The sequence below is a fragment of the Equus asinus genome, chromosome 3, assembly GCF_041296235.1.
Source record: "Equus asinus isolate D_3611 breed Donkey chromosome 3, EquAss-T2T_v2, whole genome shotgun sequence".
In the NCBI taxonomy this organism is placed as follows: Eukaryota; Metazoa; Chordata; class Mammalia; order Perissodactyla; family Equidae; genus Equus; species Equus asinus.
The window spans coordinates 148,155,645-148,176,486 of NC_091792.1; the positions used below are offsets into that span (position 1 = coordinate 148,155,645).

The 20,842-nt window shown below is 33.6% G+C and overlaps 1 protein-coding gene across 28 annotated transcripts in view; it reads left to right on the plus strand.

Annotated features, from left to right (window-relative positions):
- The window catches only part of LCORL (ligand dependent nuclear receptor corepressor like), a 150,065-nt gene that overhangs the window by 101,207 nt on the left and 28,016 nt on the right, over window positions 1–20,842 (plus strand). For 18 of the 28 annotated variants that reach the window (XR_011502300.1, XM_044767775.2, XM_070506143.1 and 15 more), the window contains one exon: window positions 13,702–13,795. Coding sequence is in view for 26 of the 28 variants with exons in the window: in XM_044767775.2 (XP_044623710.2) it covers window positions 13,702–13,795 (94 nt within the window). In the remaining 2 variants the exon portion in view is untranslated. Of the gene's footprint in view, window positions 1–13,701; window positions 13,796–15,127; window positions 18,065–20,842 lie in introns of those variants that run through there. The other 10 variants (XM_070506161.1, XM_070506159.1, XM_070506163.1 and 7 more) reach the window with 3 other exon arrangements.

Here is a 20,842-nt window from a genome sequence, read left to right on the forward strand (position 1 = left end):
ATTTTTTTTGTTTCTTATTCTGTTTTCTTTTCTTTTTTACTTTTGTTCTTGAAAGATAGCCTAGACTTGTGTGTACCCAGAAAAACTAACGAATTTTTTTTCTCAACACTGCTGCTGTGACAGTGTCTTGGCTTCCATTATTGCTATCACTGCCCAACTAATGGGCTTTCCTTTGTAGGTAGTCTTCACATGCTACTTTTAGCATTTCTCTCTCTCTCAGTCTCTCTGTTTTGTTTATGGTGTTCTGCGGGTTGTCTTGGATATGTTTGGGTGTAGATTTCTTTTATTTATTCTGCTTGCGAGTCATATGTTTCCTAAAACTGAGGACAAATATCTTTCATCAATTGTGATATTTTAATCATCTTTTCAAATATATCGTAACTCTCACTTTATCTCCTGTCAAAATCTACTGAGACATATTTTGAATCTTATTCTATCCTCCATATCTTATATTCTCTTTCATATCTTCCAACTCTTTGTCTCTTTCTTTTGCATCCTGATTTATTTATTTAGAACCGTCTTCAAATTCACTAATTCTCTCTTGAGCTATTCTAATCCCTGTTTAACTTGTATCTTGAGTTTCTAATTTGTTATTATATTTTTCATTTCCAGAAGTTATTTGTTACTTTTTTGAAATATGGCTGTCAGTGTGCCCTTAATTTTACAAAAGAATCAAATCTAGGTATTAAGAGTGACTGGGAGGATTATTTTAGGTAAGGTGGTCAGGAAGGCCTCCCTGAAGAAGTGAGTTTGAGCAGAGACTTGAATAGTGAGAAGTCCTCCATATGGAGATCTGAAGGCAGGGCGTTCCAGGCAGAAGAAATATCAAAGACAAAGACAAAAATAGCAGAAATCAAAAAAGGCAGGAACAAATCAGGGATGTTTGAGGAACTATATAAAGATTGTCTCAGTCACTTCAAAATCAAGAGACTATTCAGAGTTTTTTCCATAAAGTCAAATTATAGCATGTCAAAAAATATAATTGTTACAGTATATATTAGCTAGATTTTTCTGTTTTGTAAAGAATATCACTAACAAAAAGCCATGCACTTTAAATTCAGAAGTTCCATAAATGTTACCATGTAAGCACACCATCACTTGACTAACTTAATCATCTGTATGAAGCATAAAAAGAAAGACAGACAGAAGTCAACTTCTTTTGTAGCCATTACATTTTTCCTGGATTTTCATTGTAGTTTGATATAAATTGGCCACTTTATCACCACGTGGTTTCCAAGTGACAGTTTATTGGGTTTTTGTTTTCCTTGTAATTGCTTCATGTTTTTTCCCTCCAAAGAGATAACTTTCATAATATGTATCTTAATATAACTCTGAAGTTATCAGTGTGCCAAAATGGGGTTTTCATGCTTAGGTTGAATAAAGTAAAGCTGATATTACCTCTCTATTTAAACTCCTCTTTGTTTTCTGTTACATGAAGAACAAAATTTAAATTTCTTTCCACGACTTTTTTGGTTTTGCTAAGATCTTGTCCCTGCCTACCTCTCTGGACTTATTCCATTCCCTCTTTTCCTTCTTAGGCTGTGCAGGTAGGTCACACTGTTTCTGACACGTGCAATGCTCATTTCACAGAACCTTCACTCCTGCTGATTGCTTTGCTTGGCTTACTCTACCTTCAGACCTTCATGTTTCTCTGCCTTGTTCCTTTTTATAATTTATATCTCAACTGGAATACCATCTTAACAATAAGAGACTGATAAATTCCAGTATATAAAAATAACTTGTGTGTGATAGAGAAGAAAGCACCGTTAGAAAAATCAAAAGGCAAATAGCATTCTGTGAAAAACATATTTGCAATTTATGTTGTAACATAAAGGACTAAACAGGGCTGACTCTGGAGCATAGTGGTTAAGTTTGGTGTGCTCCACTTCAGCAGACTGGGTTCGTGGGTTCAGATCCTGGGCATAGACCTACACCACTCGTTAGCCATGCTGTGGTGTCAACTCACATACAAAATAGAGGAAGATTGGCACAGATATTAGCTCAGGGCGAATCTTCCTCAGCCAAAAAAAAAAAAAAGAGGACTAATAGTCATCTGTTGCATTATGAGTTTAAAAAAAATTGAGAAGGGGCTAGCCTGGTAGCTTAGTGGTTAAGTTTTCATGCTCTGCTTCGGAAGCTCTGGATTCATGCATTCTGATTCCGGGCATGGACCTACATTCTGCTCATCAAGCCATGCTGTGGTGGCGTCCCACATAGAAAATAGAGGAAGGATGGCACAAATGTTAGCTCAGGGCCAATCTTCCTCAAGCAAAAAAAGGAAGAGTGGCAACAGATATTAGCTCAGGGCCAATCCTCCTCACCAAAAAACAAAAAAAATTGGAGAAGTAAAAGATCAACAACCTGACTGAAAAAATGAGCATAATTGTACTGTCAATTCATAGAAGAAGTTTCAAAAGCCTTTAAACATAGGAAAATACACCACTCATATATGATTCACACCTATGAGACTGATAAGAATTCAAATATAAGAATATAACCTGTTTGGTGAGGCTGTGGAGAAATAGGCACTCTCATGCACTACTGAGGGAATACACCTAGTAAGATCCTTATAAAGGGGTATTGACAATATCTGTTAAATTGTATATGCATTTACCCTTTGACCCAGCAATCCCGTTTCAAAGAATCAAGCCTATAATTGCACTTATACCAATGTGGAATGATATATATTCATTGGGGGGCATTATTTATAATAGCAAGGGTTTGGAAATAACCCAAATGGTTAACTAAATAAATTATTGTACACCCACATAGTGGAAGACTGAGCATCTGAAAAAAAGTGGTGAGAAAGATCTCTTTATAGTGACATTCCCAGGTTTTATTACTAGCTGATAATTCCAAGATACAGAATAGTATATATTATACATTCTGTGTAAACAAAGCAGGGAAGATAAAAGCTAATGTGTGGTTACCTATAAGGTGATGAAGTAAATGAGGTGGAAGGGACAAGATAGAAGTGCTGTGAATGGACCTTGTTATGTATTTTTATGTAAAATTGTCTATATACTCCAAAGAATAAACATTTTAATAAGTAAATCCCTAAAATTTGAAAAAAAATTAACAAATAAGCCTCGTTGCATCAAGTTAGTAACATGTTGACACTGAGAAAAGAATTATGTCAGGTGACTTTACCCAATATTTTGACTGTATGTTCTTAGTGGAATATATTCTAAGGACAAGGAGTGCTTCAAAGAAACCCTAAACTTCCTTTTATTAATATTAGTAATAATGTTATCACTTTATTTTGAATCTATAGGATAAATCAAATACATAATCATATTAACGTTGTTAGGAATCCAAGATTTTCAAGGTAAGAGAAGAAGTGAACAAGAGTAAAATCAAAGAGGGAAAAACCCTGTATTGTGTGTGGATTGGAAATGTCAGTGCAAACTCACAGTTTATTTTTCTTTTCAAAAATACACATTTCCTAGTCTGACCCCTGAAATATCCTACAAGCAGTGACAATTCAGAGGCATTGGACTGTGGTCTTTAAACATTGTTTTCCTTTAAAAGGAAGCGGGCCTCCTTGGAATCCTGGTCTGTATCAGAAAATGTACAAGATGAGCCTGGAACATCTTGTGCCAACGAGTAAGAAAACTCCAAAGACTAATTTGTCAAAAGAAAACAGGAGCCAGCGTTAAGGGTTCCCCATTAGCCAAATATGAGACCATTTGAGCATCAAAAGGATGAATAATTGCAACTGAAAAATATTAAATGTTTTAAAATCCATTAGTTTATAATAAAAAACAAAAGTGCCAAGCCAGGATGGCCTGGTGATTTAAGTTCTGCACGCTCTGCTTCAGTGGCCCAGGTTTGGTTCCCCGGCGTGGAACCGTACCACTTGTCAGTAGCCCTGCTGTGGCAGCAGTTCACATAGAAGAATTAGAAGGACCTACAACTAGAATATACAAGTAGGTACTGGGGTTTCGGGGAGGGGAAAAAAAAACAGTGGAAGATTGGCAACAGATGTTAGCTCAGGGTGACTCTTTCCCTGCAAAAACAAACCAAAAGGGCCCCTCAAAGTCATTAGTTTTCTTTGGAGATATGTAACATGTCAACTCTTCACTGTGAAAATGAGCAATTAAAGGAAATAGTTAAGCATTTACCTTGCTTTTCTTGTACAAATTCTATATCAGGACAACCAAATAGCCTTCATTTAAGGACGATTCTTAAAGAATTCCAGCTAATAAATATGAAAAGCATGATAGACTTAAGATATTACTGTTTTGCACCTCCTAATAAGATAATTGAATCAAACATCATCAGAAGAAGATAAAACTATTAGAGGAAAGGTTGCTTGGGGAACTTTACAATGGAGACGTCAGACTGTCACCGTCAGAACACAGTGATCACTGGAGCATCATTGAAAATAGACTTTATGTGCCTCATGATATGTTGCATTACTTGTGAAGTATTTGTGCCAAAATCGTCAAACATGAAGCTAAGCAATTCTTTAGGCCAGTTGATCTCAAGTGTGGGTCAGAAAGCCCTGAGTTCCTTGAAACACTTTCAGGGGATACACCGGGTCAAAACTAATAATAACAACACTAATAATAAGACGTTATCTGCTCTTTTTAATCTCATTCTCTCCACAGTGTGTATGTAGTTGAGTCAGCCAGAGGCTACGTGATATGTAATATCTAAACACATTGAATATGGAAGCCTATATGAGAATCCGGCTATCTTTTATTAAGCTAGACATTATAAAGAGATGACTTTAAAGTAAAAAAATTCTTAGTGTTTAATTTTGAAAATGTTATTTTTCGTTAAAAATGTTTCTATGAACATTAACATTTGTAGAGTTATTGTTATCAATTAAAAATATTTTTAAAACTTCTCAGTTTAATTTATAATATGATAAATATAAATGGATATAACTCACCTAAACAAAAGCCCTTTGGGGGTCTGCAGTAATTTTAAGAGTGAAAAGAGAGTATGAGATCCAAAAGTTTGAGAGCCATTAGCATTAGAACTAATTCCAAGTTTATCATAATTATTGGAAAATGCAAGAATAACGTAAATGACACCACAGGAAAGCAAACAGAAGAAACCATAATATCAGACATTCTCTAGTAGAATTGATGGCTGGCTTCTTCAAAAAGTCCATGTCATTGTTTTAAAAAATGAGGGAAAAGGCTGCTCAAAAGTTTTCTGAGATTTAGGAGACATGACCATCAAATATAACAGACAAATTAGCCCCTAATTTGAACATACTAACTGTAAAAAGACATTCTGGAGGCACTAGAGGAAGTTTCAGCACAAACCAGGTATTAGACGATAGCAGGGAATTGTTATAGTTACACTGAAAATCTCCATGTGTTTTAAAGATGCACCAGAGTGTAGAAATTACGTGACATCTGGAATTAGCTTTAAAATACCTAAGTGAATAAGAATAAATAGAACAGGTGTGGCATAAATCTAGGTAATTGGTGAAACTGAAGAGGGGATGTAAGGGGGAATCGTTCTATCCTTTTGTATGTTTAAAATTTATCTTAATAAAATTTCTTTTTTAAATAAGAACAAATCACCTTCCCAGCGGCTTTGCCTGGTCATTTATTCCAACATAGTAAACTCTTTCTACTTGCCATTGTCATTGCTCTCTTCTGTCTTACCACCTTGTGAAATTATTTTGTTATTGATTTGTTTATCTTTTCTTTGTCTACCCTACTAGAATGTAAGTTCCATGAGAGCAGGAACATTTTCTATCTTGTTCCCTACTGTTCCTTTGTGCCTACAAAAATGACTGGCATATTTATAGCCACTCAGTAAGTATTAATTGAACGAATGGACTATAAAAGCTATGTGTTGTAGAAGAACTAGAATATAAATAAGCAAATGAAGAAAATTTATCCTTTGCTTATCCACCCAGATGTCACTGCTCCCATTAAGTTTGAAAACTTAAGATTGAAATCCTTTCAAATCATTTGCTGGAAAGAATACACACACTCTCTCTCTCTGTCCTCCCAGAACTCACTACCGCAAATCATATGTAATTCTCTGTAAATTGTGTTTTTTTAATAATACTTTTAACATCCTTATGTTACTAAATATTTTTCTGCAGAATCATTTTAATAGTTAAATTGATTTACTTAACCACATAGTATTGTATTTTGTGGAAGGATCACATTATATTTAGTTCGGTATCTTTGGATATATAAGTAAACATTCTTGAGCTAAGATTTTGCACTAAATGTTAATTTTTACCTTAGAACAAATTCCTAGAAGTGAAATTGCTGCATCAAAGAGTATGCATAATGCTGTTAGAAGTCAAGGGGTGTGTTAGTAACCAGAAGGAGCGGGGTGGGGGGATGGTGGAGGTAGTGGCTTCTGGGTTGATAGTGGTAATCTAAGTGCTATTTACATAGGAATGTTCAGTTTGTGAAAATTCATTGAACTATGTACTTATGTGCATTTTTCTTATGGATGTCATTTCAATAAAAAGTTTTTAAAAACTCCTGTAAGTCATTTTTGGATGGGCATGATAAAGGCTATTAAACGTATGGTCAGCAAACCTATCCACTATGACGTTGGTGTAATAAGTGTACATTCAACTTTTTAAATAAAATGTCTGGTTAAAACTTTAACTTAGAGGATAAAGTAGTGCAATGCATGGGATGAAAAGAGAGCTCTTTTTTAAATGTTTTCAAGGTATTGACTTGAAGGCTTTTGAAACTTTGCTTTAGTTCGGTACTTGTAGGAGTAACTGAAGAAAGAAAAAAAGAACTAAAATGAAATTCTAATATGGCATTTGGTGGAAGTGCAGAAACTTTGTTGAATTTTACCAGTAATATTTTCCTAGTTAAATGTAGTATTACTAATTTTTACATCCTAAATTTTCTATAAACACTTTACTCTGATTTATATTGTCCCTCCTCGTTATTAAAAATAGTAGATGAATTAATTCTGTGAGATTTCACTTATATATGCACTAAATAAAATACATCAGGAAGGTAATAACCTTCCCTTTTAAAAAAGTGTTTGACTTGCAGAGAGAGGCAAATGAGGGAAAGAAGAACCAATGTTAAGGCTTAATCGATGTCCTACTCTGATGTTATGTTGATTATTTCCCACATGACTCTGAAAGTTTAACTCAGTGGTTAAAGTAGTAACAATAAAAACAATTTAAAATAAAATTTGGATAAACCCAAGGGAATGTTTTTACGCTTTGGTATTACTTTGTTAATAAGTTTGTGAGTTTTTTCATTAATATATACTCATTATGGCAAACTTGGGGAAAACCAAAAAGTGTATATAGAGAGAGAGATAATATATGTTATGTGTATATATATATGTATATATATACATACACACACACATATATACACATGTATGCAAGTATGTGCCCATACACATATTTTAACTGCTCAAATTGTCATCAGACATCACCATTGTTGCCATTTGGTATATTTACTTCCAAATTTTATTCTTTATTTTATTTGATTTTTTGGATTTTTTTAGATAGTTACATATCTCTATTCAAGTTTTATATCCTCTTTTTTAAAACATCATAATAGCATTCACAGTTTCCTATGTTTTATTAATTTCCTTAATGGATATGTTAAACCTAATTCTCAAGCAAGTGAGAGTACCATAGTTCATACAACCATTTTTTAAATATTTAAGACTCTAAAAATATATAAACCTATTTGTATATTGGATTGCGTCAGGACTAAATGGGTTAAGACATGTAATGCTCCTAGTGTAGTGTTTTGCACATATGTACACTATTGAAAAATATAGTTTTATATATTTGGATTTTAAGTAAGTTACTAATATTTTCTAGAAGTGAGTTGAATATAAATGGTTAATAATTGAAATCGTAGGAATCTCCTAGAGAGTACAGTAAGAAAAAACTAGAAAGAGCCAAAAACTGACTAGAACAATACATTGAGGGGCTAAAGGAAAGACAAGAAGACCCATTTAAGGAGATAGGTAAGAAGTGATCGGACTTAAGGTAGAAAGAGCATTAGGGTATTTATTAAGACTATTAACATAGGTTTGCATTAAACAGTATTAAATGTTAAATAGCAGTGATTTTGATAATCACTAGCAGTGATATTGCTTGTGGTTGGCATTTTTATGAAATTTAATTGGAATATTTTCCCTTTGTCCAGACAACATAAAGTTTATATTTTCTCCTCTCATTAAAATTCACTTGCCTTCATGTACTGAATCTCACTGATAGTTAAATATTTAATGTTTATAGATGATGTGACTTCAAAGATCCTTTAACTCATGTTGGTACTCAAGTATGGACTGAGCTTGGTGATTTGCTTGGTATAGCAGCTGGAGACCAATAACATGTCAGGGGTTAATATGTTTTTAATATATTTAATATTCATATTTAATTAAGTGATCATCAATCTTGACAATATTTCTGAAGAAAAATCTGTATGATTATTAGAACCTAACGAATATAGAAATTGATTATTAAAAACCCTTCTTAGCCTCTTTAACGTAAATGGAGTTTCTCTTTATGTGAAACTTTCCCATATAGGTATCAAACTTTTGACTGTGCTGTCATTTTCTCTCTAGCTGAACAAAGTTCATTGATTTCATGACTATTTGTCAGTCTAAATCTGTTATATATACAATGTTCCCTGCTAGTACTTGGTGTTACAGAATTGAGTGAGTCGATGATGAGTCAGTCACTAAGGCTTTGTTGAGGTACTATTGCTTTCTGGCCCTTGCTTGGGAAGTGAGTCTTGTGAGAAAATCAGCCAAGTAATTATATGTAATTATATATAAATCTTAAATAGATATTAGACATAGTTACTAACTCCTCACAATAATATTGGACTTTAGGTACTAAAGTAGGCAAATTATAACAACATATCATAAACACAGTATAGAATACAAAGGGTGCTGTGGGAGTATGAAAGAAGGGTAGGGAAAAATTAAGAAAACCTTCTTTAAAGGGATGATCCTGAAGGATGTGTAGAAGTTAGCCAGGCTAAGAGCACAGAGCATACTTTGAATGGACAAAGGCTAGATAAGAGATGAGAAAGAATGGTGTCCTTGGAGGAGGTGAGAAACAATTCTATATTATGAGGCTTGCATTTGTCTGCTTTAAATAGCTCCTTTATCAGGAATTCGCATGAAAACACAGAACTGAGAACAATTTGTGAATGAAAATTCAAATCTTGATTTTAACAGAAGGTGAATTCTAAGAAAATTATCCCAATAAAATGTTAATACTCAAGATACTGCCTGATTTGGTCATGGTTTCAATTTTTTCAAACACAGTCCATGTTAAAAGTTATCTCTGGTAGCGTCATATATACAACAATTACCTGATCCTGTTGAAAGATTACATTGGCCTCTTTTTAATTCTACACATTTTGCATTAGTTTTTGATCAGAAATAATTAAATTGTGATGTTAATGTCCAGTCTACAACCAGTAAATGGGAATAATTTGTGTTTATTATTAGGAAGATCTTTAAATATACTGAAAAATACAGCATAATAATCATGTTCCTGTCACTCAGAAATAATAATTGTGTTATTTGATTGTACTTGCTTCTGACACGTTTTCTCTAAAGTAACTATTACATCCTTTCATTTGTCCTTGGGAGCAACTACTAATAATACCTATTTATGCATCTATAAGCAAAATAGTTTTGCGTACTTTAACAATTCACATAAATGCATACCAAATGCACTCTTGTTAATTTAATCCTATGACTTGCTTTTCTTTCTCATCAGATTAGCAAAAATTAAAAATCTCAACAACACCAAGTGTTGTCAAGGATGTGGGAAATAAATTTGGTAATGTATACTAAAGTTCAAAATGTACATACCCTACTGTCTAGCACTTTCACTTCTAGGTGTATATCTTAGAGAAATTCTTGTACATAGACACAAGAAAACATTTAGATAGATTTCATTTCAGCGTTGTTTGTAATAGTGAAAAACTAAAACAGCCTAGGAACCTACCAAGAGGTGAATGGTAAATAAATTTCAATCTTTCTCTATCTCTGTCTTCTACTTATTTTATATTGCCATAGAGAATTTAGCATAGTAAGTGCTTAGTTTTTATCCATCAGGTTAATTAGTACTTTGGAAATATTACATGCAGAATCTAGTTATGATATGATACCTCTTTTGTGAAGGAGTGATGCTGATAGATGTAATCACCATTCAGCTAGATATAAATTATTAACAGGAGCAAGAAAATACCCTTTATCCCCAGTCCCTCTTCCCAAGTTCTCTTTCCCTTTTCTCTTTTGTTTTTTTTTTAAAGATTTCATTTTTCCTTTTTCTCCCCAAAGCCCCCCCCCCCCCAGTACTTAGTTGTATATTTCAGTCGTGAGTCCTTCTAGTTGTGGCATGTGGGACGCCACCTCAGCATGGCCTGATAAGCGGTGCCATGTCTGCACCCAGGATCCGAACTGGCGAAACCCTGGGCCACTGAAGTGGAGTGCTAACTTAACCATTTGGCCACGGGGCCAACACCTCCCCCTCTCTTATTGTTTTTGCTTTTCTAGTCCAGACAATCCTAGGGGTAACTCTTTTATTTTTCTAAGCTCTTGAGCTACAGCCTTTGTGATGGAAAAAAGAATCATGATTTCAGCAAAATACATTCGTATAGGTGATAATACTAACAAAAACTGAGATTTTTTCTATAGATAACTAAATTTATCTAAAAATCCTTTACTTATATATTTAGGTATTTTGTATTCACTACATAAATGTTCGTTGATTAAAGACTTGTGTGGCAGAAATATGTCGAAGGTGTATATTTTCCATTTTCACTAGATACAGACTATAATGTATTACTTTAGTTAGCAAATCCTTTTAGAACAAAACTTTTGACATGGGCCTAGGTGTGGAGAAGGGGTTATGGAAAAAAGATTAAAGCATGTCTCACCTGTTTAGAGTTCCTAAAGAAGAGGAATCAGGAGTATAGACGTAATTTAAGTTGCTCTCTTAAATATGGAACAGGGCTTAGGTCTGGCTCATCCTCAAGATTAAAATTAGCTATGACCAGGATTGTGTGTGGCTATCAAACCAGCAGTCAAGGAGTGGTACAAAAAGGACGAGATTACCTTTATTGCTCTAGCTAGGGAGCTACAGCCTAGTTTGCACAGCTAGTGTAAAGGAGAGAGACATGAGGTTCTCTCTACCTCTTTTTCTTTTTTCTGGTTTGTGTAATAATTTTAAATCAACCGTATCAAAAGTCTAGAAAAGTTTAGAATTGCGTATATAAGTTTCATAGGACACCTTTGACACAAAGGAAAAAGTACTCAGTTTCTGCTTGGGAGGATCTGGATCTTTAAAGATGAATAGGAGTTGGCAAGTTGAAAAGGTGAAAAGAGCATTCTAGGCAGAAGGAACCATGTACTCCAATTTGAGAGATCTGACACCACGTGGTGTGTTTGAGGAACTTCAGGTGGTTAGATAGCAAGTGAGGGTTGAGATGATTTGGGGAAAAAGCATGAGATTGGGCTGGATGGATAAACTGGAGCAAGATCTTCATTGAATAATTGGTTAAGGTACTATATTCCGTATACTTTGTTACCTGTCCAATCTCCCATTTTACCCTTTTAATCTAGGCATTCTAACCTGTAGCCATACTGAATGCCTTCCAGTTCTTCCAAATTCTGTTCAGCAAATATTTGTTGAACACTTATTGTGTGCCAGGCACTGTTCTAGGCAGTGAGGATACAACAGTGAATAAAATAGACATGTCTCTGCCCTCACATAGCTTATAGTCTGGTGGCTAACACTGGTAAGTATATAAGCAACAAGAATACAGCCTGCTAGGTGCTAAATAATATAAGTAAGTGTTGCAGGTCTAGGAGCCTAGAAAATGATGATCAACCAAGTCCAAGTTGTGTCCTGAATGATGGAATGCTGAGTAAGGTTTGGTGAGAATTAGGGCGAGTGTGGGGAGAGAAGGAAGAGAGGCTAAGAGAGGATTAGGAGACGTCTAGGCAGATGAAACTAACTGGGATTGTGAAAGCCCAGAGATGAGAAGCAGCACAGCACTTTCCCAACAGGTTTCCCTGCTCCCCCTCTCCGCTTGCACTTCATTCTCCCCACAGCAGGTTGCGCCTTTAGAAATGTAAATTAAATTGTGTCAGTCTTGTGATCAGAATCCTCCAGTGATTTCCTGTGTCTCTCAAAATAAAATTTAAATTTCTTACCATGGCCTACAAGGCCTACAGCATTTCTGATCTCATCTCACTCAGCCTGGCTTACTCCACTCCAGCCACCCTGGCCTCTTTGCTATTCCTCACGCTTTCCAGTCATGATTGCATATCACAGCCTCTGCACAAACTGTTTTTTCTAGAAGCTTTCCCCCAGATAATCTGCTTAGTTCTGGTACCCTCACTTTGTTCAGGACTCTGTTCAAGTCAAAGAGGCCTGGACTGATAACACTCGAGAAATGGCAGCCTCCTCAGCCCTACCCTTGTTATTCTGTCAGCTTACTGTGCTTTATCCTTCCAGAGTAGCTCTGAGCATCAACCTGAAATATGTTTGGTGGTGGTGGTGGTGTGTGAATTATCTCACTAGATCCTAAGCACCACGAGAATAGGTACTTAGTATGCCCTTTTTTACTGCTGCTCTCCAAATTCCTAAGACAGTGCTTTGCACATAGTAAGCACTCAAATTATTATTGAATTATACATAGTAGGTGATGGTAGGATGTTATGTTTTATTTTTTGTCATCTTTATCTTGCCAGCACACTTAAGTGTTAGGTAAATTTATATGGTAATCATAAACCACAGTTGAATTTTTTTTAACTTAGTTGAATTTTTGAGTATATTTTTTAAACATTATTTTCTTATAATGATTCCTTTCATATAGCTTAAACTTTCAATTTTTTAGCTATCAGTAAAGACATTCACAGTATTATTTCTTGCTGTGTTTTAAATTCATAGTTTATTCTTTTTGACCTTGAAGGTCGTCATATTAGCATGTCCGAATCATTGAAGTTTTATGTCAATTCAGTATTAGAGTAATAAAATAACTGTATTTTAACAACAAATACTTAGGCAGTTGTTTCTAACAGGTTATTTTTCCTAAAATGTTATATTGTTATAAGTTATGTCTTCATCCCATCACAGATACAACCATAATATATTACATAGGCAATAATTCAACTGTTGTACATTTCAATTATTTAAAACAGTATAATTTTACATTGTGAGTTTTAAAAAAAATGGGTTATACATAGAGTCACACTGTACCTAAAGTGTATGTTCCACATATTGCTAGTCCTGGTAAATGTTAATTATTGTTCCCTTATTCGTCATCATATTTTCTATGCTGTATGTTTTGTACAACTTAATATCATTGCTACTTTCCCAAGGCATCATCTGGGCAGCCATGAATAGAAAACAGTCATGGATGAGCAGTCAAATGACTGTTCACTGCAAAACAGGGGGAAAGGTGACCAAGGATTGACTTTAAGCAGATTTTATTTCGTAACCTGTTTGTGTCTTCATATCACTTGCCAACGCTAGCTCCTCCTCTTTTCTTTTTTCCTATGTAGTGCCTTCGCAGTCATGTCCTGTTGCTAAAACCGTGAGATGAGTTGGTAATGGCCACGTGTCAAGTACAATTGTTAATTTTTAGGTTGTGAATTAGTAGATCAGCAAAATATGAAATGTTGAAATGTAAAGATTACCTGTCTGTCACAAATATAAAGTTTTTTCTCTTGCAAAAATTATAGGGGATGGAGTGTTAGATCTCTCTACAAAGAAAACCAGCATAAAATCTGAAGAGTCATCCATATGCGATCCTTCTTCTGAAAATTCAATGGCTGGGTAAGCAATATCTAGGAAATGTAATTTAATATTGATATAAAATTATCTCTGCAGAGAACTCTTAATGCTACTCTGAGTAGATTGACATATATAGTTTTCCTCCGGGAGTTTGTCACTCATAAGTGTGTGTCTCTCATACCTTTCATTTGTCCTTTCTCTTTCTTTTTTATTCTTTCTGTTAAAGAAAAGTTATCAGAACAATCACCAAACTTTAGTTCATGTTACTAAAATGAACTGCCAACTTAATCATAGAATACAAACTAAGAAGCAGGATGAGTAAAGAGAATTTTTAAATTCAATTTTCAAGAGGCAATTTTAAGGGAAATATGTAATTTCACTATTTAATTTTTTTAAACAATCAACAAATTTTAAAAGTACTGTACTTACTAATTCTTATAGCTAGCTTATAGTGTTTACATTTTTTTCGTTGTGCTTTAGGTGTGGTGGCAAACTACTTAATGTATCTAGTAATCACCACAAAAAGTCCTTTCATGCTTTGAAAGCTGTCATTAAATTAATTAAATAAATAATTAGTAGTGAAATGCTGTTCTGTTGGATTTTTGGATTGTTTTTTGTAACTTTTGCATCTTCCCGTTAATAAACTGCATAGGAAGCTTTTTTTGTCACATTTAAATCTTAGATGTAGAGTGTAAGTTTTTCAACTGAGGCTGTAGTAGTTTTGGAGTCATAAGGTATCGTAAGCTTTCTATTTGAGAAACTGAAAATTACAATGATACATTTGAAATAGAAATAACATTTATAATATCTAAAATTTACATTATCCAAATATAAATTATCTACCTGTTTCAAATTTTAAGTTTTTGTCTAGAGAAAAATTGGTCTTGTGGAAATATGGGATATTTGTGTTTGGAAATATTCTTGCTGCTACAAATTTCCTTTAAAGGGGTTGACTCTTTTATTACTTGTTTAGCGGTAACGTCACGTTTCTACTAACAAAAACTCCTTTAGGATTTGGGTATTTTTTATAATGGAAGTCTAATTGTACAAATAAAAATTATAAGTGTTGCTCTGCAAGCATCTGTCAGAGGAATAGCAACATCATGAGAATATTTTTACAAATACTGAGTTAGGATTTTATGTTCTTGGAAGGTCTGCCCGTTGAGGCCACCGTATGATTGACACATTGTCCTACCAGGACTGTAGCGTTTGCTTTGTTAAGGAGTAACTACTACATCTCACAGACTTAAAAGAGTCATAAGCAGTGATGTTACCTAAGCAAGGAGTATAATAAAGGAGTGGACCCTCCCCTTCCATAGCTGTGTGAGAGTCTCTCATGCATCAGTTTACCATCGTTTCATTCCATCCATCCAGGAGACTACACAGAAACAGAGAGGACTATGTGGAAAGAAGTGCTGAGTTTGCAGATGGTTTGCTCTCAAAAGCTTTGAAAGACATTCAGTCTGGAGCACTGGACATAAATAAAGCAGGCATACTTTATGGCATACCTCAAAAAACTTTACTTCTCCACTTAGAAGCCTTACCAGCAGGGAAGCCTGCATCTTTTAAAAACAAAACTCGAGATTTCAATGATAGTTACTCATATAAAGACAGTAAAGAAACTTGTGCAGTGCTGCAAAAAGTAGCCCTGTGGGCAAGAGCTCAAGCAGAGCGCACAGAAAAAAGTAAACTCAATCTACTTGAAACCTCAGAATTAAAATTCCCAACAGCTTCCAGTTACCTCCATCAGTTAACTCTACAGAAAATGGTTACTCAATTTAAAGAAAAAAATGAAAGCCTACAATATGAAACTTCACATCCTACTGTACAGTTAAAAATTCCTCAACTACGAGTAAGTTCTGTTTCAAAACCACAACCTGATGGTCCTGGTCTGCTGGATGTTATGTATCAAGTTTCCAAAACCTCTCCAGTCCTAGAAGGATCAGCTCTCCAAAAACTGAAAAATATACTCCCTAAACAGAACAAAATAGAATGTTCTGGGCCCGTAACTCACTCAAGTGTTGACTCTTACTTTCTACACGGGGACCTCTCTCCTTTGTGTCTTAATTCTAAAAATGGAACAGTTGATGGAACCTCTGAAAATACTGAAGATGGATTGGATCGAAAAGATAATAAGCAGCCCAGGAAAAAACGTGGCCGTTATCGGCAGTATGATCATGAAATAATGGAAGAGGCTATTGCAATGGTAATGAGTGGAAAAATGAGTGTTTCCAAAGCACAAGGAATTTATGGGGTACCTCACAGCACTTTAGAATACAAGGTAAAAGAAAGATCTGGAACACTGAAGACTCCTCCGAAGAAGAAACTCCGATTACCAGACACTGGGTTATATAATATGACAGATTCAGGGACTGGCAGCTGCAAAAACAGCAGCAAGCCTGTGTAGATTACTTGTTAGGAAAATGTTTGTACGTGTGTATGTGCGTGTGTTTGTGTGTGTTTGTGTGTGTGTGTGTGCACAGGTGTGTGTTTGTGTGTCTGTATACACACACGTGGGAATTACAGATGCTCACTCTGACAGGAGACATGAAATTTTACAGTTCAAAAACCACTTACATGCCTTTTGAAAAAAAGTTTTATTCAGGGTTTTCACTGTGGACAGAATTATATAGTTGCTTACTTAATTCTGATAGTTTGTATTTAATCCTTGTATAAATAGGTGAAAAAGATTCAGGTTTTCTTTAGTAGTCAATAGCATAAAGCGTTGTGGGAAAACAAGTAATTGTCAAGTGAAACATTTTTATAGGTGAAAGACCACCCCAGCCATTCAGTTAAACCATCTTATAATGGAAATATGATATTAATAGCTTTTAAACATTTTTACCTAACATACTTACAGTTACTGTAAGTACGTCAAACAACCAATCAGAGTTTAAATACACAGCTATCTCCATACTAAGAAAAATTAATATATACAGTATTAGGACACTACAGTGCATTCTATGAAATATGAAATGCACTCAAGTGCATCCACCAGGAATAGACAAGAAAACCTTAAATGATATGTATAATGAAATTTAATATTTATCATTTAATAGTTGTTTTAGCAGGAAGTTGGGGTTTATAAGGTATATACTTTTTGAAAAAAACTGACACATTGTTAACCCCAGGAGCTATAAAATCCTTTAATATAAGATGGAATACTAAGAACAAAAAGTAATTTAAATTTAATTATTAAAATAATTTAATTTTGTTTTTCATTTGAAAAATAAGCTAATGTGTAAGATTAGAAAAGAAAGTTGGAATGCAACTTAGAGCATGTTTATAATGTGCACAGAAAAAGCTTGAGAATGATCATTTTGGTTTAAATGTGCTGGTTAGTTGATGTTATGACTACTTTAAATTTTAAGGATTGTGATACACTCCTACTATTGAAAAACCTCAGTGTAACTTTAATATATTTGCTGCTGTGACATTTCAAAACATTTTCAGTTTATCAAAATGAATTACAGATTTCATTTTGGTGGGCGATACATTATCATTTTGCTAATAACCAAATTTGCAGTTTGTTCAGGGTCTTAAATAGATTTACAAATATTTAACACTGAAGCTGTTTTGAACTTTCAGTAATGTAAACTCTACTAATTGGGTAGTTAGAAGCTGGGCAGTGCATTTTAACTTTTACTAGACTCATAAAAGAGACCAGTAATTTTTATATAGCAGTTTTAAAATGTGGTTCAGAGTATCCATGTTGGATTTATGGAGTATGCAGTTTTAGTGGTAAAATGTTATAAAGCATGTGCCTCCATATAAAGATTGGGGATTTGCTTCATATGTTCACAATTCTCCGAGTGCCCCTTTGCTCTGTTAAAAGTCAGGTTCTGATCATTTTTCTAAGCCAGTTTTCCTAAGTCCAAAAGGAATACTTAAAGCTGAATTTAAAAAATAAGTGCACCTTGTCAAATACTTGTGTTTTTACACTTGTGTTTGTGTGTATCTAATAATCACATATACATGTAATACTAAAGAGATTTTCAGCTATTACATTGAAAAACTGCTTACATATGTATAAGGAAACTGAAGAGTGGAAAATACACAACCAAGTAGATATTTGGTCTCTTCGATCTATACTGAACCCTCTTCAGCAATTCATGTTAACTGCATACTAGGGTATGAATCCTCTTGCTCTTTTTTTTTTCCCCAAGAAAGTATACATAATAGATTGCAAAACAGCAGATGTCAGGGTCATCTTTCTTTTTAAAGAATTAAGCCATATTTTGTGAGGGCCAGAACTTGGATTATTTAATATATTTCCCCTCCCCGCCCCCCGTGCCCCCAGTGAAAAACAAAGTTAAAGTAAATGTTTCAACACAATTTTATTGACCTCTTTATACAGAATTTTACTTGCAAAAATTTGGGGGCTTGAATGCATTACATAATATTTATATTGTATTGAGCTTTTTTATTCCTCACACTATATTTACATTAATAAATTGATTGAGAAGTTTATAGTAAAGGGATACTTACAGAACACTTTTATATCATTTAAAAGATGACCTGACCAAAAACTTTACAGGATTCATAAAATCAGGGATCATTTTGCTATTGACTTCACAGTGCTCAGTAGTTTTATAGGTAATATTATAGTTAATTTGCAGCGTTTTAGTACTTGTATTATTTATTTTTGGTCAGAAATAGTAAATTAAATATTTTTTGATAGTTTGTAGGTAATGATCAACTCATAACTTTTAAAAGAAACAAAGTGTTTCTAATTATTGAGTTAACTTTTGATTATACAAACTTGGAAAGGCAGGGAAATTTATGGGTTCCCCTTCCCCCCAGTGATTCTATTAAGATATTCTTTATGTTAAACTTTCAAAGTACTTTATAAATTTAGTTACCAGTTATTACTTATTAATTGACAATTTTCTGAAAAATCCAGTTTCAGCAGACTTTTAATGAAGGTGAAAGCAACCATTATGTGCTTTCTACTTATTTGAATGTTCCTCAAGTATTTTATATTTTAAAAAATAAGAAGGAAAAGAAAAAACAGTGCCTCTGTTTTTAGAAAACTACTGCTCAGTAAAGTTGTTTAAACCATTTCTGGTAGCTAATGACAATTTTATATTAAATTGTATACTAACTTTAGTGAGACTGATTTTTTTAGTTGTTTACAGTACAAATACTTGTATTTGTTTTTTAATTGCAGTATTTCCATTGTCGCAGTAATTTAGTAAAACTCTGTGGCTGCCTTGATTTTGACAGATTTTGTTAATATAAACTGATTGTTAGGCAATTAGTTATATTTATGCATAAATCAATTGCACTATAATTCATGAATTATTTATTACAATATTTTCTAATGAATTCATGTATCTGTCTTGTGTTGTAAATGTACTGTAATTCTGTTCCTACTTTGTGTTGTTATATATCTAAATCTGATTGTATGAATTTTAATTGTTCAGTTAACGTGTTTCTAGGTTGTAATTTGTAGTAAAGCACTTCAATGCTTTTGCACTTAAATTTACAACACTGTTGGTGTGTGATTGATTTACTCATTCAGTAAAAGAAAAAAAAGAAAAGAAAAGAAAAAAAACGGCTACACTGACTTCTTTGATTCACTCTAGGAAGCAGTTTTATTAAGATTAATATTAGCAATTGACTTTCTCCAAAGAACTATTTCATCAACAAAACTTTTAATGGGCAGAATGGATAGTAACATGGAAAAAATAGGCAGGATGTTTTGGTTTATAAATCAAATAGGAAAAGGTTAGAAAAATTTTTAGCATTGAAAACAAGGGAGCTATAGAATATGCAACTTTAGAACATTTATATGATCACTTGAGAATATATTCTAGATTAGAGACTTATGTGTATTCAACTATTATTTACTCATATTTAGGTTTTTATTTGAGGTTCTAACATGCAAGAAATGTGGAAAAGAAGAAGTTTGAAGCCAAGTAGGCATATTGTGGGGTTTATAATTTGAGAATTTAGTTATCTAATATCTGATATGTATATATCAGATATAATCTAACACGTGAATATTGAATTAGTAACTTCGCTAAGCTATTCTTCATAGAGCATTAGATGGAAATTACTGGCCACTGTGATATTTTTGGAATTCCATTAGCAAACTGAATAAAAAACTCTTTTAAACTATAAACTTCCTTGTCAGAAGAGAGAGAAAAATCTTGCAGAGGTTTTCTGAATAGTTAACACTAGTTATTAGTTTCAGTTATTTCTACTTTATACTTGACTTTGCTAACAGAAAAAAGCATTTGAGCATTTCAGATACTGTTATGAAAGTGTATATCAATCTTTAAAATAAAGTGCAATGTATTTTTCTGAGAAACATAAAATCTCTCTTTAAATACTTAGTCACAGATAGGTTATTAGGCCATAACATAACTTTAAAGAAACTGTTAAAGTGCATCTGTCAGAACTTTTTTGGGTTTTCTTTTGCTTATGTGAAAACTATATTTTTAATTTGCTGGAAAAGAGCATAATTTGCTTATATCTTCATTTTTGATAGTTAACATTTCTTCCTGCCTTTGTTCTCTACATGTAGTTTTTTAATTATCTAATAGTGAATCTTGGGAGTCAGTTCCATCATTTTGCACTCCCAAGCATGATAAAATTTACAAAAATATTATTTTCAGAAAAGAAAGGATACTGGGGTTATGTCCTGTCTTCATGTGTTTAGAGGCAGCAGTGGACTCAAAACATTTGATTGTAATTTCATCTCTCTTCTCACTTTGGTTGATAGCTGCTTTATGTCAAATCACGTGCTAGTTTTAGTGAAACATTGGTTGAATCTGGTAAAATTATCTTTTTTTCTAGAAAAATTTTGATCTAATGTTCAAAATTTATTTTGGTATTTTGGTTACTCAACATAATTTTTTATAAAATGTAGATAAAATATTGCATACTTATCTGAGAAACAAGCCAGTTTTAGGGAGCAAAATAAAAAAGTTAATTTCACTTTTCATTTTAAAAGAAAAACCCTTTAATTTTTAAAATACATGAATGTAATAACCCTTTATTTAAACAAAATACTATCTTCTGTAGCACTTCATAATCAGCATATCCCAATTCCAACCCTAAATAAAATTTCTGCAAACCAGG